General features: G+C 31.5%; 1 protein-coding gene across 1 annotated transcript; it reads left to right on the top strand.

Annotated features, from left to right (window-relative positions):
• Positions 1-734: 734 nt before the first annotated feature.
• LOC111511760 (cleavage and polyadenylation specificity factor subunit 6) lies at positions 735-27628 on the top strand. Its single transcript, XM_074170055.1, is given in 9 exon segments — positions 735-943; positions 1081-1284; positions 8248-8683; positions 8686-8825; positions 9471-9638; positions 9641-9741; positions 11643-11656; positions 21597-22272; positions 27197-27628. Coding segments are annotated over 9 exon segments (2022 nt in total). The 5' UTR covers positions 735-853; the 3' UTR covers positions 27390-27628.

Below are 27628 nucleotides of genomic sequence, written 5' to 3'. Positions count from 1 at the left end.
CTTATTGTAAAGCCATACATGAATAAAAATCTAGTAGGTGGTAGAAAAACTGGCCTCATTTCCATAATCATTAATAAAAATCAGATTTCCTGTAGGAAATATTTAAACAGAATACATTATTACCTGAAATGATTTATTTTATAAATATATATAATATCCCTCCGATCATCAACTAAACCAACCGCCACTGTTTTATGGTCCAACTTACTTCAAAAGTAAACAAACTCTCCATAACCCCTCATTACCCGCCACCCACCCCGCGCCTATAAATTGTACAGAAAAGGATAGTACGATACCCGCTTCAAAATGCATGTATTGCATTGGTATAGGCATGGCAACTCTATGTCTTATTATTACTCTGAGTTCAAATCCAACTTCAAATGAAATCGTCATAATTTCAAGATTGCCAACTTCCACTGAAAGTGTTCTCGTTTTGAATAATTATTTTGGTATACGAGATAGAATACAATATGAAATAAATCAGAACTTGGAATATTTCTGGCGAAGTAATATTAGCCACAACAAAACTTTTTTTTTATCATGATACCATAAGTGAAATGTGGTTAATCTGATAGGTCAAAAGCAGTAAATTACGTGCAAAATTTTAGATATGCAAACGTTGCCTATTATCGAGGCAATTCACGGCGCATCACAGCTGTCACCGCTCGGATTCGATCATGCGCTTTGTGATTTAATACCAAAGAGTGGGGATATTGACTTTACTGGGTCTTTTCTACTGTGCTTTGGTGATTCGTGTTGGGAAAAAAGAAAAAGAAGAGAAAAGTTGGATTTTGTATTGAAAGCCAGCGCAAAAGCAGAAAACGAGAGCTGTTTCTGGCGGAAACGGGCAGCCATGATGAAAACGAGCCGCGTCTCGTCTCTGAAAATGGCAGAAAATGATATAGATTTGTACGCAGATGATATTGACCAAGATTTTGCACAAGTAAGACAGCTTAAATTTTCACTTGATAGCTATACTGCAAATTGTTTAGCTATAGAACAAGAAAAAACATTTTATCGATTTTTGTGGACACCATGTTTAGGTGGCGAAAGAGTCATTAACTTTTATTGTTGTTTTAGGACGACTTCACTGGAGAAAATGTAGATCTGTATGATGATGTTATATCTGCACCGTCTGGTCTAAATAGTAGTGATAATGTGGATTCTAACCACCAACCGGCTACAGCTGCAAACGAAGAGGCGGGTGGAAATTTTCCTCAAACTACGGCTTCTTCAAATAGTTCTGGAAGAAGACATCAATTGTATGTAGGAAATTTAACGTGGGTAAGTACTCCTTATTTGAATATTTAGTCAAAAATCTGTTTTCTTTGCTGATCAGAAGACGAAATGTAGCAGTATAAAATGGTATATGCTCACAACTTTTATTTCACCAAAACAATTAATTTTGTGCTATATGTCTTAATACTGTGCTGTATGTTTATACTTCACAATAATACTGTCAAGGTATTTATTATGTAAAATTTTGGTATGCAGTAGATGATGTGAAGTAAGACATTTCTTGCAAGAGTTTATTTTTAGAAATATTAAACAGTTTTGATCTGCTCAAAAAAAAAAAAGAGGATTCACTGGTGTTGGTTTTTTAATTTTTATGTCCAACTGGCATCGGTAGAATAATCGGAATTGCTTATATCAAAGATAGAGTAAGAATAATATTGACAGTATTAACAATTTTGAGAAGCATTTCCACAAATAATCCACTACTCCATTCCAAAGATTCGGTCGAGTTGGAATAAAAAGTTGCAACTGATCATAAAAATTACTGGGTGTGTCATTTCAAAATCGATATAAAAAAAACAGCTATTTATATTGAATGGTTGAAGCTCTAGGTAAAGATAGTCAGTGATTTACCGAAAAAGAGAAATTAAAATACATGTGCCTTTTTTCGAAGTACTGGTAGTGATGTTTGTTGGTGTTCAGCTGGAATTTGTAGAATAATTTTAGTGACATATGCCAAAGAAATATCAACATTGAGGAAATCAACAATTTTGACAAAAATGACAACAAAGTAAATTCGATCGTGTTACCCCACTACTCTCTAATCTACTCTAATCCAAAGATTTTGTCAATTGAGATGGAATAAAAAGTAGCAACTGGAAAAGGAATCCAATAACATGAACATGATGGAAATGATCATTCCAATATCGTCATTATAGCAAAAATTCACCCCCAGGCTGCTATGCAGTTGAAATGCTTTTGTTCTGATAGAGTGGGCTACTTCTCACTTATCGAATCTCACCTATGATATTGTATTGATACGATGATATAAGTGCTGTAAAAACTAGCTGATGCATTCAATATTTGTGTCTCTTAAAAAGCAATTCGGTACATTAGCAGAAGTAAAGCAGGGCACATGGCAAAAATCTTTTCATCAATGTTTATATGTACTTCATATTTATCTTGGAAGTGGTCTGCTAAAGTCCAAAATAGCATATAGCCTATAATACATATAAAAATGATATGTCATTTCCCAAACCTGTTTATTGAAAAAATTAATTATAATTTGAAAGCAAAAATATTTATTACCACTTGCCTGGTCTCTTAAAAAATATTTCAAATTACCCTTTATTTTGAAGGACAGTGAGAAGTTCACTTGTGAACAAGGACTACTGTTTTTTTACTGGTAACAGGTTGTATTTTTCGAGGATTACTAAACTTCCAATCTAGGCTGTCTAATCATCTCCTTATGATGCTAACTTGGTTAGCGAAAGGACAGTCTTTCTGATTTGGTCAGGGAAAATTGTTTTCGATAGAAGTCATACTATGTTTTTAGAATGAAGAAATCATTATTATCAATATTATTTCTTATAGTATTTTTGCCTAGGGACATGCAACAGACTGTCATAGAATATTCCAACACCAACAATATTGACTACAGATATGAATGTCGAAATTCATTCATTACATTAAAAAATACTAACCTTTCCTTCTCTCTATATCATGAAAAATTGAATATACATGAAAAAATATCTATTAATATTAAAGTTTTGAAAATGTGCACGACCACAACACTAGGAATAATTAAATTATTTGAGTACAAACTACTGCCGCTTAAAAAGATGTCAAAATGGACCAAATTTTTGGGCTATGAAACTTTACAATAAATTACCACAAAAAATAAGATCTGTACCTAATTACATATTCAAAATAAGGATAAAATATTTTTTTAATAACAACGCCTTCAGCACTGAAGAATTCCTGTACTGTGATATAAGTTCTTTAACCATATTGACATTTGTCATTGTTTTATAATACCCAATTTTAAATTTTACTGCTTTTTTTTCAAATGTGCTTGTCAACATAACTCAGATGTACTGTATAAGATATAAATATTTTTTATAAAAAACCTTGTTCTATGAATTGTAAGCATCTATTGTGTATGTAAATATTAATAGATGCCTGATATATGCTAATGTTATTAATATGTATGTATTGACTTGTGTAAATACTGAGGAATGGTAAAAAACACCAATAAATTATCTATCATTCTGCCTTTCTGAATATTATGAGATCTGTTAGTGTTTTGGGATGTTAAGGCATATGCACGAAAAAAATTACCTGTGCAGATAATTATAAATATCTTGATCATAACTCCAGTAATTCTCAGAAGAGAATCATGTTTTTTTAAAGGTGAATGTCCTGATAACTTTATATCATAAAATATCATATAATTGTAATAATGGTTTTATGAGTTTGAATGGATTTAAACATAAGCTTGCAACAATAGAAGGCTATACTATACCAATGGGATTCGATTTAGATATAATAATTATGCATTTCTCTTAAAAGGCAGACCCAGTTGATTCGAAAAAACTCTAACAGCAAACCATTTCTACTTCAATCTCCATTTCAGCAATGGAATATGGACCTTGAAACCCTTTTTTTTTTCCTAATATGAGTCCCAAGAACTTAAAGGCCGTCTTATTTTCAATATGTTAATCTAATTTGAGATTTTCATAGTCAAATGGGCTCCTGTCACAGGATTGTGACAGTAAAGTAGTCCATTTTATAAACACAATACTGTTTTCATAGTATTGTGTTTATAATGCTTGTTATTATAGTAGGTAAAGAAGCAAGAATTTGAATATTTATCCTTTTCTACTAATCATTGAGATCAGTCATATCAAAAGTATTATAACTTTATGAGTTTTCCTGGAATAATATTTGATTGGGGAAAGCCATGTGGTGTCTGAATATACATATTCATCAAACAAGATCAATAATCTATTAACAAATAACTTCCATCTATATTTTCAAGACAGTCTATTTTTAGAAAGGTATAACTCCTGTAGTGAAATTGAATTTTTATTGTAATACAGCAAAATTTATCTTTACAATTTTTTTTTATAGATTATGTATGTACTTGGCATTTCATCTCTAGATAATACTCTGCAGATATTATTAAAAATAAATTCCCCTATTCAGTGTGCCACTATTCCATTTGATCCCTTATGGCATTTTGTTCTGAGAAAATACTCTGCCGTTATTATTATTAAAAATAAATACCTCTGTTCAGTGTGCCATCATTCCATTCGATCCCTTCTTATGGCATTTTGCTGTGGGAAAATTTATCTCGTGCACTAGCTGTCTTCAGAAGGCAGTAAAAGGATATAAGAATGTTTTCAGTCTTTTCGATGTTCTCACCTCTATCAAATCATTAGAATCAAAGAAATTCAAAAGAGTGCAATGAAAAAAATTCTGCTTTGCCAATATGATTGTTGATATTGCAAACTCCTGGATAGTTTAAGTTATGTGCATTTTCTCCGTCATATGTCCATGAATTTTATTTAGATATGTGTTTTTATTTGTCATGACTTCATTAACATTTGAATTTTATTCTTTGTATATGTGCATACATTAAGGTAATTTTGTTTTATTCGTAATGGGTATTTAGTACCGTGCAGTACAGTAACTGTACATAACATGGTGAAATAAATTACCAACCAAGATAGGCATTCAGTGAGTCAATACAAATATACATACAGAAAAACATTATGATACAAATCCAGAAATATTTATTCAAAAGAGAAATACACAAATTCTAATAACCCTTTGACTAATATTATCATATGATACCATAATGAAGAGTAAACTTTTGAAAGTAAAACTGATTTGAGTTGTGGGTATTTTACATTTTGTGGATGCTTTTGAATCATAAAAAATACAAATTCACTGCAGTGATATACATATTCAACATACACATTTTTTCATTCACTTTTACAAAGGATTAGTGAGAGAAAATCGGTCAGAATTTTTTATGCCAGTGTCACCAACGAGTATGAAAATCAAGTTACATTAGTGACAATCATAAATGTCTTTATAGTACAGTTTAGTTGCATGTAATATAAGAGCTGTTTTGTGGGATGCAGACGTAAATTAAAAAATAAATTAAGTTTTTATTTTATTTATGTCTGCGTACTGCAACTCCATGATAGCCTTAGGAAAACTATGAGCTGGCCCTGACGGAAAACCTTTGTGATTTCTAAAAAACTGCATATTCATTCTAGCAAAACCCTTACAAATAATATACAATCTTACTTTATCCATGGGAACCTTTCCGAAATCCTGGAAGCAATGTTTTCTAACTCCAATCCAAAAATCTGGAGAGAGGAAAAAAATTAAAAACAACTGATCAGTGAGCAAGCAATCTGAAATTCCCACAATACTGGGCTGTTTGATAACTGAAAAAGTCACATTGGATATGAAAAACATAATGAATACAAACATGGCTATATATCTGGTAGATATACCACTATGAATTTATTGCCTTGTCAACATTTTTTTTTATAACCCAGAGGAAAAAAACAGGTTGACTATTTATCAGAGTTGGGTAGTATCCGAATAAATGTGCGGATACTTTATATGTATTCGAAAGCTGTATTCGGATATTTTCAAATTTTGTATTCCGTATCCGTGGCTAAATTTGTAAGTATCCGAATACCGAATACTTTTTCCGATCTTCGGATACTTTTAAATTATTCGATGAATGAGAACCAGACCAAACAGCCCCATTTTATGCAGGCGTATTTTGTCGGGCATCTTCGAAAACGGTGAAATACAATTTTGGCACTTTGCCACCTTGAAACATGAGTTATTAGAGTGCCTCATATATCAAAAATGTGCAGTAGACCCCACTTGTGATGAAGTGTGGTGTGGTGAAGTGATGAACACTTTGAGGTATTGGTACTGAAGAAGGCAAATTCAAACTCAAAGGTACTATTATAGATATAAATGTCACATCTAGCGAACAATGTGGTAAAAGCTATTTTTTTTTTTCACTGAAATGTTCTTTGTTTACAAAATAAATATAAACAGTTTTTTGGTTTTTTTTTTCCTATCTTTTTTTAACACTTTTTGTTTTTGATATTCATACCTAGTATTTTTACTTGTATACATTTAAAACACTATTTTAACTAAATTTAAAAGTATCTGTAAAAGTATCCGAGTACATTTTTACGTGAAAGTATCCGGATACATTGAAAGTATCCGGTATTCGGATCCTTTTTTCCTGTATCCGACCCAACTCTGCTATTTATACTGATTTCTTAAAGACTTCGACACTGTAAATCATGATTTTCTCATGACTAAGCTCCTAGCATTAGGCATCAATGGATGAAAAGCTATTTGGGGAATAGGATTCAGTATGTTTAATATGCTAGTTCAATATCATTACAAATTTCTGTAACGTCTGGTGTTCCTCAAGGATACCATATAGGCCCAATACTATTCATTCTTTTTGTAAACGATGTGTCGAATAGCATATACCACAGCTATTACTCGTTGTTTGCAGACGATCTCAAACTCTATAGGGTAGTAGATAACTTTTGTGATGTTATCCTTATATTCTTTCAAAAATCAGGTTAAACATATTGACCTATTATTTTTTTTTTAATAACAATTCAGCGATGTAAATAGCAATTTTTGAATTCTTGATTTTTCTATTTCACTATGTAAGAAATTAACAAAAATAAATAATAATTGCACAAAGAAACTTTCCCTCGGTTATCTTAAAGGTGCGATTTTGTTCCATCCTTTACATAAAAGAGGACGTATGCTTCTCCACTCACAAGCGACTTTGGTGAAATTGGTGACACGTGTGAATCGTTGTATTGTGCCACGCGCCAGTATACGGGTGTCTGCAGTATTCTGTATAATGTCCTCTGTTAGTAGTCCCGCTATGATTTAAAAGTGCATATAGATTATAACAAGTAGCCACATTTTCTGCTGCAAAATTGTCCATATCCAATCCTTCTAGAGGAAATTCGATGACATCATTCAATTTGCCTCTACTTTCCGTTAGAGAGAATCTTTTTAAATGTATTACTAAAATATAGGGAAACTTGTGGATTGATAGGGACTTTGTGCATTTTCTCCTTTCCTTGCATTTCGAACACGTCGGTTTTTCATTTCCATCCAAAGTTTCTTCTCTTGTAAAAGAATCCAAGCATTGCCACAAACTCAATTGGTCGGTTCTTTGTGGTATGGAGAGAGACAAATCCAGAAAGGATCAAATGTTACTGAAGAGTAACCACAGTGTGTGCATATCATCGTGGATTTCAATTGGCCAACGAAATTATCTACAATCTTAGAGTTATACATCCTCAAATATGTAAGCCATGACTCTTGTGCATTTCCTCTGTCGCTCAATTTTTTGTCAATCTATTGTATTCTTGATATTTGATATTTTGTATTTTTTCTTTTAATAATGAACATGTTATCATTGAAAATCATCTATGAAATTTATATCATAATTTAAAAATAACTTAATGGCAATGTGATCATTAAACATATTTTTTAAACGCCTGTTGTTTTAATTGGTTAACTAATATTTTTGCACCTATTAGAACTTTTTTTATTATCTTAATTTTTGACCTGCTATAAATTTTTTCTGTTATTTTTATAAAAAACTTCACTTCTCAAATAATGCAAAAAACTAAAAAAATTTAATGGAATGTGGATCAATTAATAATGAGCAAATTGATATTCATTCTGGAAAACTTCCAAAGAAAGAAAAAGCAAATAATATAAAAATAAACTCTCAACAAAGATGTATAGGTCATGCATAGAAGTTACTTTCATCATGTAGGTAATCAGCTGATAGAAAGAGATACTGGATGACAAAATTGCCGATATTCAGTTTGTATTATTTAAATTTATTTCTTTCCACGTTGGAAACTTTATCTTGAGTTGTTTTATTTTCTCAAATTTTCAGTATTGATTTTTTTTTAGTGGACCACTGACCAGGATATAGCAAATGCTGTACAGGACATTGGAGTGAAGGACTTCCATGAGGTTAAATTTTTTGAACACAGAGCAAATGGTCAATCAAAAGGATTTTGTGTTGTATCATTAGGCTCTGAAGCAAGCATGAGACTATGCCTGGAACTCCTACCGAAGAAAGAAATAAATGGACAAAATCCTGTTGTCACCCCTCCCACCAAACAAGCCCTGAGTAACTTTGAAAGTCAGTCTAAAACTCGACCTAATCCTACTAATAATTCCAATTCTCGTCCCCCTCATCCTAGCCATCCTAATAGTAATGTTCATTCAGGTCCAATGCAAAATTACGGTGGTAGGATGCCTATGAATGCGTCTATGCGACCTATGCCTCCAGGTATGCAAGGTGGACCACGAATGCAAGGACCTCCAGGTTTTAATGGACCCCCAAACAGAATCAGCAGCCACCGAGATTCCAGGGTAATCATCCCCAGTGGAACGGACCAAGGCCTAATGGACCTGGGCCTAATATGGGAATGAGACCTATTGGACCTCCGCCTGGCCCACAGGGACCACCAAGACCTCCAATGGTAAGATGTATCTGATGATTGATTATTTAGGATCTATCCATGATAATATAAAATAATTTTCACACTAGTAACTTTACCAGAGACTTGTTTCATACACAGTGTCTTCCTCAGTCAATGCGATTTGGATTTAGGATTACGAATTTAGTTTTATCAATACATTCCATGTAACACTGATCAGCTCAGCTGGTTTACAGCGTTTTTTGATGGACAGTTTGTCAGTGTTTCTTGACAAGTCAAATTGCCTAGTATTCAACACTTTTATAACAGAAGAGTGTTGCCAATTTTTAGATCTCTTAGACCTCAAATTTTTTTTATAAAAATCAATCAAGTTTATGTTTTCAAATATGATTTTTTGCTTGAAGTTATTTATTTTTTCAAAATAATTTTGTGTAAAAAAACATGGCTGAATATATGGCGTGTTATGATTTTTTTCAGAGTGTTCACTCCATTTGCCACATATACCTTACCATCATCTTTTTTGTTATAGAACAGTTCTGGATATTCCAGCATTGTGGGCTTAAATGTATTAGTTATATATTAGCATTTAAGTATTAGTAAGCTTGAACATCTTTTGTAAATGCATACGTTCTGTACACAGAAATTTTCTGGGTGTGGTCTTTAATAATTGAGTGAAATTATTTTCAGCAATTCCAAGGACCACCCCAACAGGGTCCACCACGAGGCATGCCTGCTCAGGGCCCACCTCCTATGCGACCAGACTGGAACAGACCTCCAATGCAGCAAGGCTATCCACAGGGTCCACCTCACATGCAGGGTCCTAACATGGGTCCTAGAGGCCCGCCACCATGGGTCCCCCTGGAGGTCCTCCTCAAGGACCTCCTCAAGGTCCAGCACCACATGTCAATCCTGCATTCTTCCAACAGGGAGGAGGCCCGCCACCACCGATACAACACCTGCCTGGACCTGGGCCGGTATTGTACAATTTTCTATTATTGTTAAACGTGTAGGACTGGTGCTTAGAAAAGAAATTCAAAAGAAGTTGTATTATGATTGAGTGGGATTTAGAGAGATAGAGAGTGTTTTTGTGTAACTGACTTTGTTTGTAGATAACTTTGTTTTTTATGGATAGGTGAAATGTCAAAACAAGCATTTTCCTTAGGTATCGTTTCAACTTCCTATTCGGAATATTCAGAGAGAGTCTGAAAACTTCCGCAGCAAAGTGAAAAATCTTTTATTAGAGGGCACTTTTCTCAAATCTGAATTTGAAAATGTCTCATTCGTTATTTTTATTATGACACCTGTCATGTTGTGCGTTTCTAAATATTCAGATTACAATTATCTACAGCTCCCTAAATTTCTATTCGTTTTATAAATTATTTCTTCGAAGGACGAAAAAAATTAGAATAAAATTTCTACATTGCCACTGAGGTTAGGGTGTTGGGCCCAAAGTGACTGGATCAACCAACCTTTTAAACAATCTTTTTGAATCTTAATCCGTACTTGGTTGATTTGAGATATGAGAAAAAATTCATGAATACTTGCAGTTTCCAGTAAATGTGATTTTTAATATAAGTAATTGTTGGTTCACTATAAAATTCAAGTGATTAAAAATCATGACAGTTGAAAAATGAAAAAAATGTGAAATGAGAATGCAATTAATCCAATATAAATTCATGCAATGGGAAATAATTTTCTGTTGAAGAAACCATCTGAAACGAAAGCAAACTCAAACAAAAACTGATTTGTAAATAATAGTTGAAAGGCTTCACTTCTGTCCATTAGACAATTAGTATCTATATGACTTGTTAATGGTCTAAATAAATATCTCGGCGAATAGAGACGGTAAACAATAACTTCCTGAATGGCGTATCCTCATGTAGTAATGCACTGTTTCGAAAAGCATAAACAAAGTGCCTAGTCTAGAGTTCAAAGCAAACTACCTTGTATCACTATATAAATCAGATTACAGAATATTAAGACCCCAGAAACGATGGGGAAACATAGACACTAAAAGTGTCTTGATGACTGACTACCATCTAATCCTTACTGAAATTGTAATCAGTTGATGATAAGGAAATAGGGAAATAAGGAAAAGTTAGTTCAATAAATTGACCTGTATCATAGTGACTATCTTTACAGTTCTGTAATCACAATTATTAGAACAAAGAATGTGTGAATTATTATCAGCTGTCTGTATTCATACATACGTTTGCACCTGCGATGACAAATCAAAATAATTACAGACTGGCTGGTTCTCTCATTATCATGAGTTAAGAGAGAGGGAGAGAGAGATATATACGTTTAATGTCATAAAAAATACATCTTGTTGACAAGGGTGAAAACAAAATTATTATTAGCAATTTTCATATTAAAGTATGATCTAATATTCTTGGACCCATAATATTTCGTCCAACAAATCACAAATGCTTAACTGAAGTAAATCTGTGATGTAAAAGTATTTTTTTATTAACAAATTCATGAAAATTTGTCTTATTTCGAATATGTGAAAATGATAATCCCCTTTGAAGTAATAGCTGGAAGTAATATTTTTAAATACTTGACAGTTAATTTTCAGTTCTACCTGAGTTTATACTGGTGTATGTTTTACTCTTTAGTTGTATGAGGGTAAAAGGGGATTAAATATTTGTTAAGATATATTCTTCATTAACACTCTCCAATGTTTTTTATATTAATATTGTATGAATGGATGAACATGTGTGAATTCTTGAATATAAGCATTATAAAATTCACAATGAACAGTGGCTTCACATTAACCAATACACTTTGCGATGCACAAACAAAGAGGTATGCTTTGATTAGTGTTTTTTCAATCTTTGTTGCATCACTTGTGATTAGTATACAATGCGGAAGTAAGAAGTCCCCCCTCTTAACTTTTGAACATGACAAAATATCAAGGTCGCACAAGTTTTCAGTTGAAAAGGCATTACTTTCGGTACTCTTCAACTCTTTGGACCCCATGTGCCCACCTATAGTCATTTCCATTTCAATTCCTGGCAAAAGATTCCCCACCTTATATTCAAGTCGTGAGATCGTTTAAAACAATTGTATTTTTTGCTACTAAAATTGTTCGCTGTTTAGAACAACTTAACGTAAAAAAATTACATCAAATGAAAAATATTTAATTATTTTTCATTATTCTGTGTTATGATAACACATAACACTTAAGCTAACACACAATTATATCACTCAAGCTACAATTTAACATGTTTTTCAAAGCAAGTCAACCATGTAGGCATGTTTTATGATTCATATATTGTATTTACTTTTATTGGCTTTTTTCTGGCCTAGGCACTGTTATGAAAAATCTCATTATTTTCTGATTTAATAAAAGCCAGTATGTTATCTATGTAACACTAATATGTCCTAATTGAACATGTTTTCAAGTTCTTGAACAGGTTCTTCAACATGTTGATGGCTTTTTAATTTGGTATTTTTTTATTGAAATCTAGAAAAAATCTATCACCAAAACCAAAAGAAAAATATGTATACTGCTCTTAATGGTGATCATGCGGACGCAACATGTAATTTTACATTTTGGGGCTATATGACCACCAGTGTTAAACTAATGAAAAATACAATATTTAGCAAGAAAAAAAACTATGTGTTTCATCTCAAATAATACAACGAATAGGCAGATGGTCCCTGCAAATGAAACAGAACTGATCACAGGTGGGTACGTGAGGCTCGAAAGTGTTATTGAAAAGAACAATAGTGTGGCCAAGAGGGCACTATCATCTTTTCTTAATGGAAAGGAAGTATTGTGATTTGTTGTTTGATAGGTTATTTAATTCTCCGATTCTGTATCCATTATAAAATATTTCTGGGGTAATCTAATTGCTAACACCTCTTTTATATCAACAAATTATGGAATAGACTGCAGTTATGTAATGAATAGTTTAGACTTTATGTAATCCCTAAATCTAAAGGCGTCATATCAGGAGAACTAGCAGACCATTCTGATAGAAAATGTCTGCCTCCACCGCTTTAGATAATTGATGAATCCAAATGATGTTCCAACTAATGTTGTTTCAGCAAGATGACTGACTGGTTTGAAAGTGACTAGATGACATTTATCAGGACCATTGGATAGGCAGACGTGCTCCTTTGAAATGGCCCACTAGATCACCTGATAAGAGTTTTTTGTGGGTATTAGAGATATCTAATGTGTATTTTACACAATTGTATTCCTTTCCAGAACTCATGGATAGAATAAGAGATACTTGCAATGAAATTATCCCAGAAACATTCCATAATGTAAGAATGAATTTGTTATTGTCGGAAAGGGGATGGTGAATATTTTGAATATTTATTGTGATAAACTGTAGTGTTTGTTTGCAGATTCTTAAAAATATTATAAAACTGACAATATTTTTGGAACGGCTGATATAATTTTGAAATGTAAATAGTGAAGGGTAGATTAAAAAAGATCTACCAAACGAGTTATCACAAGAACCCATTTTCCTTAATGACACCTCAGTATTAATGTCTTTTTATGTTACCTTAACTTTGTTCCATCTTGATATCTTGTCCCATTCTAAAGTTAAGAGGAAATTACTTTCAGTTACTTATAGAAAGTTTGATTTCATTAACTAAACAGCAAATTTCAGTGTGTGCCAGTTCAAGCAATAAATGAAATATATTTTATTTTTTTTTTAGTTTTTTTCGAATATTTATTGCCCTCTAAAAAGTAAGCACCCCATTAGAATTACTTATAGTTAGTAATTATTACTGTATGTATTTGAAAAACGAACTATAATATGAATCACTATTTATTTATTAAGCGCTTTCATTTAGCGCTTCCTATCTTTAATTTTAAATAAAACAAAGTGTGTGTGTGAGATATCATCGGCATTTTTGATTCTTTGAAAGAGCTATTGATGCCATTTTGTGTGGAATATAACATCGTTCAAATATCTGGCTTCCCTGGGTGGAGCGATTTTCCATAACTCTGACGCATAATTCATACTGAATTGACTGATGGTACGGGTTATGTTAGCTTTGAGGACTGCTGTGGTTAGTGGCTTATTCGCATACACCTGCGACTTGAGAAAACCCCACAAGAAAAAGTCTAACGACCATGCCCATGAGGCCGATTCATCCAGAAATGGACTTCATCGAGGAAGATGATTTTTCAATGAAAATTAGGGTCAGTTGCGAACTGCTCCAGAGCCCATTCAGAGAAAACATTTCGTTGCCTATGGTCGTTTACCTTCAGTCACTTCAAGTCATGACGCAAAATTCATCAAGTTGTGGTCTGTGAAAGGCGAAATCAGATCTTGCATTTCGTCGACTTACGGGTGTTGGTTGATCATTTACTGAACTAGTGGACTCAAATTTATGATAACATTGCGAATAGTTCTCCCAGTAGGACGATTATGGCGCGCGGTACGTTGCCCGAACAGAACACCCATTTTGATTAAATAATTTTTATAATTTGCATGTGTTGTTGAATGCTGTATTCGTCCATGGTGATTTGGACTGAATAAATGAAAATTAATTTGACAGATGTAGCTTCAACAAGATGGCCGTTATCAATTGTCAAAATTCAGAAGTCCTCGTTGGAAGACCCTATACATTCCTTTTTGGGATCAGCCCCATTTACAAAAATTTGAATTGACATATCTTAAAGTAATATAGAACATTACATTAACTCATGGTCAAATACATATAGTAATAATTATAATATACCATGTAGTTGAAAATAAGGCTAAAATAAATTTACCATTTAATGCATACTTGTTTATTTGACTATTTTTGAATTTGTTCAGGTATAGGTCAATTATAACTGAAGTGTCTGATCAATAGGGTCATGTAAGCTATAGTTTATAGTAAGGAATGTTATGTGAAACAATATTGTACACCTTAAAATTCTTTTTGGAACATAGAAATGAACATTTTCTAGGATTTCAGAAGGAACAATCTAACCATTCAGTAGCTTCAGTTTTTTCTCCTTTTTCACAATATATTCATATTAAGGATCTCAATAAATGAATCCATTTTATAAGCAGAAAATTTTAAAGATTAATTTTGTATTCTTTTGAAAGCATTATTATCACATACGAAATCGTTGAACAGTATTTCAACGGAGAGGTTACTTTTGGTAGGATTTTCTTGAGTTTCATTGGCACTTGCATCAAATCAATTAGTTACGTTAATATCTTCATAGGGTTGCTTTTTCGGATATTATCAATATTTGTTACTGCTCCTACTTCGTGAGGGGTTGGATGGATATCTCTGATATTCTTCTCTTCTCTTTTGTATGTTTTTGATCCTTTACCATAGTTATGTTTGAATTATCAATTTTTGCAAAGTCCAAAATTCAAAAGAACTACAAAGATGCTTTGCATGAACTGACACACACTGAATAGAAATTGAGTAATCAACCTTGGACATAACCATAAATTGTGATTTGTGTAAATATAAATCATAAGACTGAAAGACATTCAATTTTCATTTGAAGAGTAAATAAACAAATGAAATTAATGATAAGCCCTCTTAGAATGGTCAAAGTTATATTTTGACGAAAATTTCTTATATTTGAAATGTTTTTGAATCAAGAATTTTCATTCAGCGAATATATAATGAAGCAATTTTCATGAAGTATTGCATATTCCCTAATATCTATAGATTACTTGCAGATGTTATGAACTATATGAAAAGTCCCTTTAAGTGCATGCATTATTCTTACAATTTGAAAAAACTTTGACTTTTCTAATGGTATTTTTTATCAGATAATGATTTGATTTTTGAAACATGAAATTTATTTATTTTTATTAAATAATAGAAACTGTGATATATCATATTATATGGCTGTGAGTTTTAATTTAAGTATATATATAACTATAACAGCCTGGATAACAAAGTGAACCTGTGTCAAAAATATTTTGGATTAAGTCATCAATTCATCATTTTGATGAAATGGTGAACTTGAATAGTAGGGTTTTTTTATTTATTTTTTTGCTTTGTCATTCTGGTACTTGTGTAGTTCAAACAAAGAAAATATACATTTGATAGATTAATTTTTGTGATTCCAAAAATGCTTTATGAAATTAAAATGAGATGAAGTCCAGTTCATCTAAGCTCTCCGATGTAGCCTTATTGAAACAAAGTTTAGACGGAAGTTAAATGTTCAATACCAATTTTATTGGCGGTACAAACAAATAAAAATATATTTAAATGACATTCTTATTGTATGGACTAGCCATCGAAATTTTCAATTCTGAAACAATGTCTGTTTTGATGAACTTTCAATCTACCTACAAGTAAGTATAGAATGTTCGGATCAACTGATGAAAGATAAGCTGGAAATAAAAGTTATAGGATTGAAAATGTAAAATCTGAAGATCTAAATAAGTAACATTGATAGTCTAGAAATATCCACGTGGGATTAAATTATTCACAAACACTTTATTGTGAAATTTTCACTTGATAGTTTTACAAGAACCCAACACACAACTAAATTAGTTAGTTAATTAGTTAGTAAAGACACGCCTGAATAAACTATTGTTTACCGAAACACGTGTTGCGTTTTTGAAAAACTAGTGAAAATCTCACAAAGTGTTTCTTGAATACGTTAAGATTTTCATCAAGTATCGGCCGATTCCATCACACCACTTGGTTAAGGTTAGAAATTTAATATTCAGGTTGGGGTATGATTTAGGACATTTGATTGAGACTTGATATTTTCATTTCAGAAAGCTTCAGCATAGTATATTTTTTGACAAAAAAAAGGATAAAGAAAATCAAAATACGAACATTGTTTGATAAGTAGTTATTAATTTACAATGAATAGAATAGCTTTACAATTTTAATATGTTGTTTTAAACAAAAAAACTCAATATTTCCAACCTTTTTTTTGCAATTAGAGTTGACTGAACATTATAAAGAATACCACTTATTGGGGTCTTTGAAAGAGCTGAAGTAAACATTTATTTTCCACACAAAAACACCAATTTTAGAAGTTTTCATTAGGGACTCTGTACACTTGTGTTATGTATTTGAAATGGGAATTTTCAGTTTATAGATTAGAATTTATAGAAAAATATAAACGGTTTATTTACAAGTTATCAACTTAGGTCCATTTCTGGTCAAATAGAAAGTGAAATGGAATTATTTTATTGTTGAAAATATTAGCCTCAATGAACTATAATATACCCTTGAATTTCTAACCCCTTCTATGTGAGTTACTATAGATTCAGTATTGTATCATGTCTTTTTGAAAAAATCCTAGTTTTTTTGAAACCTTAACTAATAGGTTTCAGTAGTACCTAAATAACTTCTTTTTTACAACTAATCCTAATTCTGAGTCCAATTTGATAAACATTGTTTCAGGATTCAAATTACCCCTTAAAATTCAATAAGAAAGTGACAGTTTAGATTTTATGGATTAGTTTCTGGAACCATTGCCAGAGTGCTCTCGGTGAAATAGTTGTGATTATCACTATACAGAGTAGGTTGAACAGTAATTCATTTTATTTGTCATTTATATACATCTAGTGTATTTAAAGTGTGGTTTTTGAATATTATTCAACAAATTTTATATTGCTGTACCCCAAAATATTCAATAAAATATGATTTTGAAGTTTTGTTTTCAAATTTAGTGTCTAGTTATTATTTGCAGAATACCAAAAAATATGCCAAATGAGTGATATAGATTGAGAAATATATTTTTTGACTTTAAAACTTACATCACATGTGTTTATTAATTAACAAAAACTGTTACTACCATAACAGTGTTGAATAAAGTCTTGATTAATTAATTTTTTAGCTTTCATTCAGAACCTGCTAATCACAAATTGTTGTTTTTTCTATGTTGTACTTGGAACATTTTTCTTGAAGTGGAATGTTTTTTTTTACGAAATTGAAACATTTTTTTAATCATGTAATCTTTTTGAACTTATTTCTGTTAAAAACCATTGAAAAAAGATATTCAAATGAAAAAGGAAGTTTTTTCAGACGGTATACTTTCAGTTTATTCAGACTATTTTAGGGTGATAATAAATAGTGAATCCAGATAATCAGTTATTATGAAATGAACCAGTAAAACGTAGTAGTATTCTATTCTACCAAGTGAAATGTATTCTAGCCATATGTTGTTGGACTTTGTAATAGAATTCGAACATTTTGCCATTGTGGAGATTTCGAAGACTATTTTTTTGAGTGCTATATATGGAGGAAAGGATATTAAAATATGCCTATAATTTTTAATATTATTTATTGACCACTTCAAATTTTCAGGTGTCTTTTCTATGTTTTCTGTGGTTGAAAAACTTTTTCGATAGTCGTCTCTTTTTGCTACATTGTCTGTGATATTCAGATACATTTTTTTATCAACTACTTTGTTCAATATGTGTAATTCAAAAGTTCTTGAACAAAAAAAAGTTACATAATTGATTTTTGTTGATATCTGATAATTCTCAATTAATGCCATATAAAAAATTAATATTTTATTTTCTAGTCTAAGGAATGTGTGTATATAAAATATTTCAAATGTAAATGAAATTTCCGAAATCTTCAGTTCATTCTTTTGCAAAATTACAACCTGTGAATTTTGATCTCGGTGTTTGACAAATTTTCACTGCATTTGAATATTTTCTTATGCTGTTCCTCACTGCAACCTATGAGTATTTGATTTTTATTTAATTTTTTTTTTTCATATGTATTCATTTTGTGTACATATTTTTTGTTTTAGTTATGTATTTCCAACGATGTGTCATTTTTTGAGTATACATTTTTTTTCCTCTTGTAGGATTAAAAACTCAAAAAATCTCATACCTAGTGATTACAAAGTCCTGTCAGCCACATGTAATCTTCAAAAACTAAAAGAATGAATATATATACAATTTTATAATTATTTTGTAAAAAAAAATATTGTTTACAAAATACCATTTTTGGTTCGCTACTTTAGTATATAAAAAATTGGAAACTGCCAAAAAAAGAAAGAAAAAATCAACAAGTGTTAATGAAAAGTCTCTAAAGAAGTCTATATATAGATCAATCACAGTTTTTTATGCAAATTTTCCCTATTAAATCACACATATTCTCTTTTTCTGTTTATACACCAAACAAAACTTTCATTATGGAAACTAAAACAAATATCAATCATAGCAAATTCTACACAAAGATATATGAAACAGGATTGATCTTGTTTACTCTCATCAGACTGAACTCAAAGCTGAAGGTGAAAACACTTGTTATCATTTATTTTGTATAGCTTTTGAATTGTTTATACACTAATGTACACAAAAAAGGTGATTTTCTATGTATCACTCCCTTTCTGCTTTAAGTGTAAATTCAGGAGAGATTGATTTTTTTGATCAATATTTTGTCTTTTCTATGAAAATTGTATAATTGATGAAATAGAAAAGAAGGTTTAGTAGACAATTGAGTAACTTCAGATATTTTGAAGATTCATATTGGGTGGCAGGAAACTATGTTGTTAATATGACGGGGCGGCCTTATAACAATTCTCGAAAAATAATTCTATAAATTCCAAATTTGATACTGAAATTAGAGTAAAAAAATGAAAAATAGCTAAAAAAAAGTCAGATCTGTCACAAGACAAATTGTTAAATATTCATACCTTTTGAAAATAAAACTGAAATTTCATAACAATTAGATGCTTCCTTGAAGATATTTCAAATTATCGTAATAATCTGGGTACGCTTCATAGTGCCAAGTGAAGTTATCCAACTTCAACAATTTTATGAAGTTATTTTTATGAACATTTGAAAATTCTAAGAATGATAGATGATAATGGTTTTTCATGTCAATGTTTTCTTTTATGTTGAAATATAGATGAAAATATTCAAGTAACACTTTATTATGGGATTTTCACTGGAGAGTTTACAAAGCCTCATACGTATGAAAACACTTGAGGAAGCTATTGTATAGTGAAATACATGTTGCAGTTTGTAAACATTTCAGTGAAAATCTCGCAATAAAGTGTCACTTGAATAAGTTATTAATTTTAATCAAGTATCAGCCAATTCCATCACATAACATGAAAATTTTATTTTACTTATTTGTTGTTTATAAGGAGTACAAAATATCCTTCCAGCAAATGAACTTTGAACTTTTATATTTTGATACATAATAAAAATTGTAATATGTTTATATGCTATTTTATAAGGCCCCCTAAAAACCCTCAAAAGTATTGAATATTTTCATTTGCTATGAAAAATTGTATCAAGAATATGTATTTATAGATCATATTTTTGTATGTGTAAATAATCATTTCAATAACCACAATCAAACCTGCAATTGAAAATACTCGATAGGAAAATTTATGGAACAGCAGTGGTACGATTTGAGAAAAATTTTGGTTTTTTTTATGTATTCCAAGGAGATGATAATCCTTTTAAATGCATAAAAATCCTTAGGCAAAAACGCTAATAGGAAAAATAGTGTATTAGTCTACTATTTATGAAATTTAGAAAAAAAGAAAACAGGTGGTATAAGATAACGTCAATTATATTATTTATAAAAAAAATCTAACTAATAATAACTTACATTTGATGAATTTTAAAATACATATTTCAATACATGAAATTCTGTCAACATTTTTTGCATGATTACTACAGGAATACATTATTTTTTTTACTTCCTTGGTTTTCAATTGATTTTTTTCTATGTCACTATGTCAATGTATGTTGAACATATCTTGTAAAACTAAGAGTCAAGTAAGTTTCAAAATTCCTAATTTTAATCTTTTCATTAGTTTAATGGTGAAGACATCATGTGGACTCACTTGAAAGTCATTTCGATGGGTTTATTCATTTGAAATGTCTTTTCTGAAATATTTTCGCAGTCATCAGATTCAACATGAAGTAATGTTTTTCCTATGATAAGAATAATAATTCAAATTGCAATGGGTATATTTTTAGGAGATTTGGTCTTTGTGAAATGAACAGTTGCTTTCTACTTCTCCATCTTTATACATAAAAATGTGGGAAACTTCCAAAGGAACAAAGAAAGCAATTGATTTTAAAATAAACTCTTTACGACCATGTGTAGATCATGCATAGAAGTTACTTTCAGATACAATCTGGAAGAAAGAACCCTCCCAAAACAACTACTTTCATAAAAACATCAAATTACAAAAAAGAAGTACTTTTGTATGAACATTGAATTATACATAATATAATATATGGAAGAGATAAAATTTCAATGGTGGACATTGATGATTCGCAATAAGAAACTTGTTTTATTGCCTCTTCACCAATTTAAATGACATTACAAGATGAAGCACTCAATTCATTTATAACATTATGACTTTATGTCAAGAATGAGTTGAATCCACTCATGTCACCACGGTACTTAATGACGTTCGTGTGCTTGTTTGATTTAGTCCCAGCTATAAGAATCTTGTGAAAATTCAAAGGAGTTTATTTTTTGGAGAGATCCGTTTTTGAGAAAGAAATGTTTTAGCTTTCTTTCTTTGGAAGTTTCCCACATTTTTTGCATAAAGATTGAGAATTATTAATCCAAACCTTGCTTTCTTAAAGAATAACATTTTTCCAACCAATATTGAATTTTTTCCTGTATAAAAAAGTCATTTTTGGGATACCAAAGAACATACATATATTCAAAAGTTCTTTGCACAGAGAGTAGAAATATGCTTATTGGCATCTTGAGTAAAAATTTTTCTCGAATCGTATGTACTTTTTATATTGCAATGCCATATCTTGTAATAATGAACATTCTTCAATTCGGAAATATTGACGGTCAGTACTCAAATGTACTAATGAAATGTAAATTGAAAATAAGACCAACAAATCCATATTGCAGTCATGCCACCACAAGGACCACCTCAGGGTGTCCCACACGGACCGCCCCACGGTCCACCGCACGGCCCTCCTATGGGCCCCGCCAGCGTGGCGCCTCACGGTCCTCCGCACGGATACGGCCCACCCGCCCCAATGCAGCAACCACCATATGGAGGTCCTCCACCAGACCATCGTTCTGACATGCCCGCCTTGAGCGAACAAGAATTCGAGGATATTATGTCCCGAAACAGAACTGTGTCTTCTTCTGCAATAGGAAGGGCAGTATCTGACGCAGCAGCAGGTGAATATGCCAGTGCTATTGAGACTCTAGTCACGGCTATATCCCTAATCAAACAATCAAAGGTCGCAAACGATGACCGCTGCAAGATTCTCATCAGCTCTCTCCAAGATACTCTGAGAGGCGTCGAAGATAAGAGCTATAGCTCTGCTCGAAGGGACAGATCAAGATCAAGAGATCGCTCACACAGGAGAGCTAGACGTGAGAGATCCTCATCTAGATACAGGGACAGAAGTAGAGACAGGGAACGTGAAAGGGATAGGGACAGAGATAGAGAAAGAGACAGGTACTATGCCGATAGGTATAGCGAGAGAGATAGAGAAAGAGAAAGGTCTAGAAGCAGGGAGAGACCGGAGCGTGAGCGAGAGAGAGATTACAGAGAAAGAGAGCCTGAGGAAACGTGAGTATATTTTTTCAGTTGTTATTTGCTTTCTATGTGCATGTCTCAAAATTTTTGAACTTCAAAATCTACAGTTGTTTACAGATCTGGACTAATAATTATGAGCATATTAGTGACCAGCTAAGATATTTCAAATGATAAAATGTTCAAACATGGACAAGCTACAGAGTTATAAGAAGTGGTATTGAAAATAAACGTGCATTTCTAGTCACTTCTGGACATTTTATAATTTGGGAACTATTTTTCACTGTAAAACTGTAAAAACAAGTACAGTAAAAAGATTATTGGAGGGGTTGATATGAAAAGATGAAATGAAAAACATAATAAGTCTATGGTACACAATGTTTTCCCAAGGCTTGGAAGAAATGAAGATGTTAGACGAATCACAAGCAGCAAAAAAGGGTACTGGACCATTATATGGCAACATTTTGGTCAATATAAGAGCAAATGTCAAATGCCTCTTAGAATCCCAATCTTTCCCAAGAAGTATCTTATTCATATTTTTTAAGGAAAACCTTGGAACAATTTTGATACCAGCAGAGACAAGTCATTAAAAAGTCTGAACTGCTTAGCGTTCATAAGAAAGCATAAGGAATATAAAACTTCACAAAACACGGCCAACATTAACGAATAAATAACTCCCAGGATATTCAAAATGAATTTAAGTCCTTTCATTGTGAAGTTGAAAAACCTGATTTGCCTCCTAGAATAAACAATTTAGAAAATCTATAGGATTTTTTAATTAATAAAATGACAGACCTTACTTTTTAGTAGTCCGTCTGTTTAATTTTTTTAATAAACAGCATATTCATTCAAATACTCCTTTCTTTAAGATCACTAGTAAGAAGATTGTAATTATCCACAAGTATTTGTTTAATATTGTTCAAAATTTATTTGCTATCAAATTCAGTTATGTAGTATACATATAGATTGAATTTAAGGTTTATTCTCCAATTATTACACCAATAATCATGATAAGGGCATATTTAAATACTTTTGTGATATCCTTTGTTAATAACTAAACTTTAAAATGATTCTATATATATTGAAATATTATAATCTTTGAAAAGTTGTATCTTATTGAAATACTGTTAGGTATTGGTTATCTATGTCTTAGGTAAATATTTGTTATGTATTTTCATAATACATTCTTAAATGAACTTCAACATGCAAAACTAATCTAAGGCTGAATTATTTGTGAATATATTTGTCTAAATATATACATGGAAATTATCAATTCTAATGGTTTCCTGATGAAACCTGTACTCAAAATTGAAGAAATGTAATAATTTCTAGCCGAATAATGTAACATTATTTACAATTTTTATGATTCCAATTGTTACTTCCATGATGTCATATTTATTTCCCTTCCTAACCAAATATTGACTGAAATTGTTCTGTCATTAAACAAAAAGTTAACAATCTGGAATACAAGCTAGTTTTGTAATATACGACATTTTAGATGTATTTTTTGTCAATCACAGGTATTGTAGGTGTATTTTGTGATATATATTGTCGAATTAATACCGTGTGTTTATACTCTTTTATTGAGATAAAAGCTTAAAATAATTATTGTAAGATAAAATCCAAACTATTCTTCTAGTTTTTTATTAAATATTGATGTAGAATTTTTTTTCAATATTTGTTTTCATAAGACACCAAAAAATATTTTTGATTGGAACTAACTTTTTTCAATTCACAAATAAATTCGTCAATTATTTGGTGTTGTAATTTATTACATGTTTTTTATTTTATTTTTTCAGTTGATGAAATATGTTCGAAATTATTTATTCACGAATTTATTGAATATTAATTTGAAGTACAGAATAAACAAATTATTTATCGTTTGTTTGAAGGTGATTGACAATGTTTCTTGATGAATTTCACTAGTTCGGACTTCCATTGTCTATTATATAAAATGATTTGAAATCCCTGAAACAAGTAAAAAAGAATAATTAAAAAAGAATAGTTGAAAATAACAATTATATTAAGCAACAATAAACCTGAAATGAAATGATAGTAAAATAACCTACAAGTAAAAATATAATAATTGAATAAATAAAAAATTAAAGGAATGCAAAAAGAAAATAATAAAAATAAAAAAGTGTAGAGATTCCAAGTCACGTTAGTTCACGACGTTTCGATTGTTGGTATCTACAATCGTCTTCGGGTGATGACTGGACTGATTCCTCCGAGAGATGACTATTTTATAGGTCGTTGAAATACTTTCACTTTCTCTACTTTCCATTTTCCGCTTCACTGATTCACTGATTCACCGCTTCACTGAGCCATTCTTAGACGTTTTGGTGAAGAGGACCGACACTAAGTGGGAAACATCTGTATACCGAAAACCCACTCATACGGGACAGTATCTGAACCACGAATCCAACCACCATCAATCGACAAAAAGAGGAATCATCAAGACTCTATTAGACCGTGCTTTTGGGCTTTGTAATACAAAGGAAGGTCTCGAGAAGGAACTAGACATCATCAAAAGTGATCTTCAGCGGAATGGATACTCCAAAGCGATGGTAGAAAAGATTTTGGCCAAAAGACAGCAGGAGCCTCGCAAGGAAGAGAAGCCGTCACAACCAGTGCTTGCACTTCCCTACATCAGAGGATTATCGGAGAGGATAAGAAGAATTGGTTCCAAGTACAACATTAGAACCTGTTTTAGATCCGGTAACACTATCCGTAGCAGCCTCACGAAAACCAGGCCCCCAAACGCGGACTGCGATTCCAAGAATTGCATTTACCGGATACCCTGTGAGTGCGGAAAATCCTATATTGGTGAAACTAAGAGGCCATTGAATATTCGCATTGCCGAGCACAAGAAGCACACACAGCGAGGAGAAACCAGCAAATCAGGAATAGCAGACCATGTTTGGACCCATCAACACAACATCGAGTGGTCCCAAGCTGAGATCTTGCACAGAGAGGAACATTGGTTCAGGAGAAAATTTAAGGAAGCCGCATACATGTTGTCCAACAACGTATTCAGCCAGGCCAGCGTAGATATACGAAACATATGGAAACCCATCATCAAACGGGAAATGACCAACTCCCGCCAAATCGGTCATCTCTCACGGAATCAGTGAAGCGGAAAATGGAAAGTAGAGAAAGTGAAAGTATTTCAACGACCTATAAAATAGTCATCTCTCGGAGGAATCAGTCCAGTCATCACCCGAAGACGATTGTAGATACCAACAATCGAAACGTCGTGAACTAACGTGACTTGGAATCTCTACACTTTTTTATTTTTATTATTTTCTTTTTGCATTCCTTTAATTTTTTATTTATTCAATTATTATATTTTTACTTGTAGGTTATTTTACTATCATTTCATTTCAGGTTTATTGTTGCTTAATATAATTGTTATTTTCAACTATTCTTTTTTAATTATTCTTTTTTACTTGTTTCAGGGATTTCAAATCATTTTATATAATAGACAATGGAAGTCCGAACTAGTGAAAATTATTTATATTAATTACTATGGATATAAATAGTTTGCTGAAGCTGCCTCTTTTTATCATAAAAGATTATCATAGTAAACATATAAGTGTAATTTAGCCCAATAGAAACATTGTTGTTTTGTTTGATATTAGAACTCTCATATAATTGATACAATTGCTAAAAATTGAGTAGTTCCTTATTGTGCAATATATAATTTCGTTCAATTGTTCTCATTTTTATTTTCTTTTATTATCAATAAAATGGATATTACTTATTCAGATGATTCAATAATTGCATATTTAGAAAGCATATTTTATTAAGATTAAACCTATGCAATACTTTTAAATGAAAAACTATATATATTATATATTTTTTTTTTCATTGAGCACTTCTTAACCAATTGAAATTATATCAAATCATATAATGTAGTTGCCACTAGATATTATAAGTACGAAATTATAAGATTGTAAAAATAATGTGACATGACGTAAGTTATCATGAAATAGTTGTTCACACAAAAATATTTTTTTTTATTCTGGGAGCGAGGAGTAGTATTTTATGATGGGGGTCGTTGAATTGGGCTAGCTACTCAGCTACCAGAGGCAAATGTTTTAAAATCGTTGACTTCACTTTCACTAATTTCTCAAAAATTATAAGATATGTCCCCCTATACCAACACTCTAACAGAAATCAAAATAAGTCTGAAGAAATTGGTCCTGCTGCTTGATAATCTCTATGAGGTATTTTACATAAATATGGGATATAATTCAATGTCCAGCGTGGTATTAGCCGGGGAAGTAGTTGTTTTCCGGCAGCCATTTACTAGAACCTACTGTGTAGGTCGTTGGGAGAAGTAAATATTTCAAGATTCTATTTCGGAATAGTCATTTTCTTATACATATGTATCTCTCCTCAATACTGTTTACAGACGAATTTTGATTTTTGTTTGAGAAATTATGGACTGAATTTTTTTATTGTTATTGGTTTAATTTTCTCGTGTAAGATTGACTAAACTGATTTGATTGAATTTCTATTTGAAAAAATATTCAGTTTTGAAGATAGTTGATCAATGAACAGATTGAAAATATAAAACCGCTTTAAAGTAGTATTACATTGAATTATTTGATAATAATTTTAAAAAATATGGAATGTTTTTTATGAATGAAGAAAAGAGAAATGAAACTTTCTATGTTTTTCACCACTTTTATTTGTAACTAACGTTACTGCAGTTTCATCCTATACGGACATTTTCAAACTTATATGTATAGGACGAAACTGCAGTAACGTTAGTTACAAATAAAAGTGGTAAAAGACATAGAAAGTTTCATTTCTCTTTTCTTCATTATGATTTCCTACAACGTAGTAACGGCTACATCCAATCAATTTATTTTTCATTATTCTTTATGAATATTTTTTCCAATGCACGAGTTGTAAAAGTCTAGCAAATTCGTTTCTTTTTTCTGTAATGCAGATCTCGCGTATCAAGATCAAGAAATAAATCACCAGTAGATCCAGTCGATGCAGGAGGTGATGTGCCGGCCAAATCGTCAAGGTACTATGAAGATCGGTATCGTGAAAGGGAAAGAGAATCTGGACGAAGAGAGAGTGATCGCGATAGGGAACGCGACAGAAGAGGTGAAGATAGTCATCGATCACGTCATTAGTATACCATTTTTTTAAATTTCTGTCACATTCTATAATGAAGGTTTAATTAATATCTAAAATGTAGGTAGTAATGCAATGAAAAACATAATTTCTTTTAATTATGTGTGTAGTAGCAAAAGGTTAGGTTTCTAAATATATGTTTACTTTTGATTGTGTTTGAAAAAGTAAAATAAGGTTTTCTTAAAGTGATAAGATAAATGTTTTTTAGAGTTGAAATGAATGATATAATGGAAATCAC

This window comes from Leptinotarsa decemlineata, unplaced genomic scaffold (assembly GCF_025532065.1).
Source record: "Leptinotarsa decemlineata unplaced genomic scaffold, Ldec_3_MD MMD2_P_RNA_scaffold_6, whole genome shotgun sequence".
Lineage (NCBI taxonomy): Eukaryota > Metazoa > Arthropoda > Insecta > Coleoptera > Chrysomelidae > Leptinotarsa > Leptinotarsa decemlineata.
Note: the sequence above shows the minus strand (reverse complement) of the source record. Positions and strands in the feature narration are given on the sequence as shown.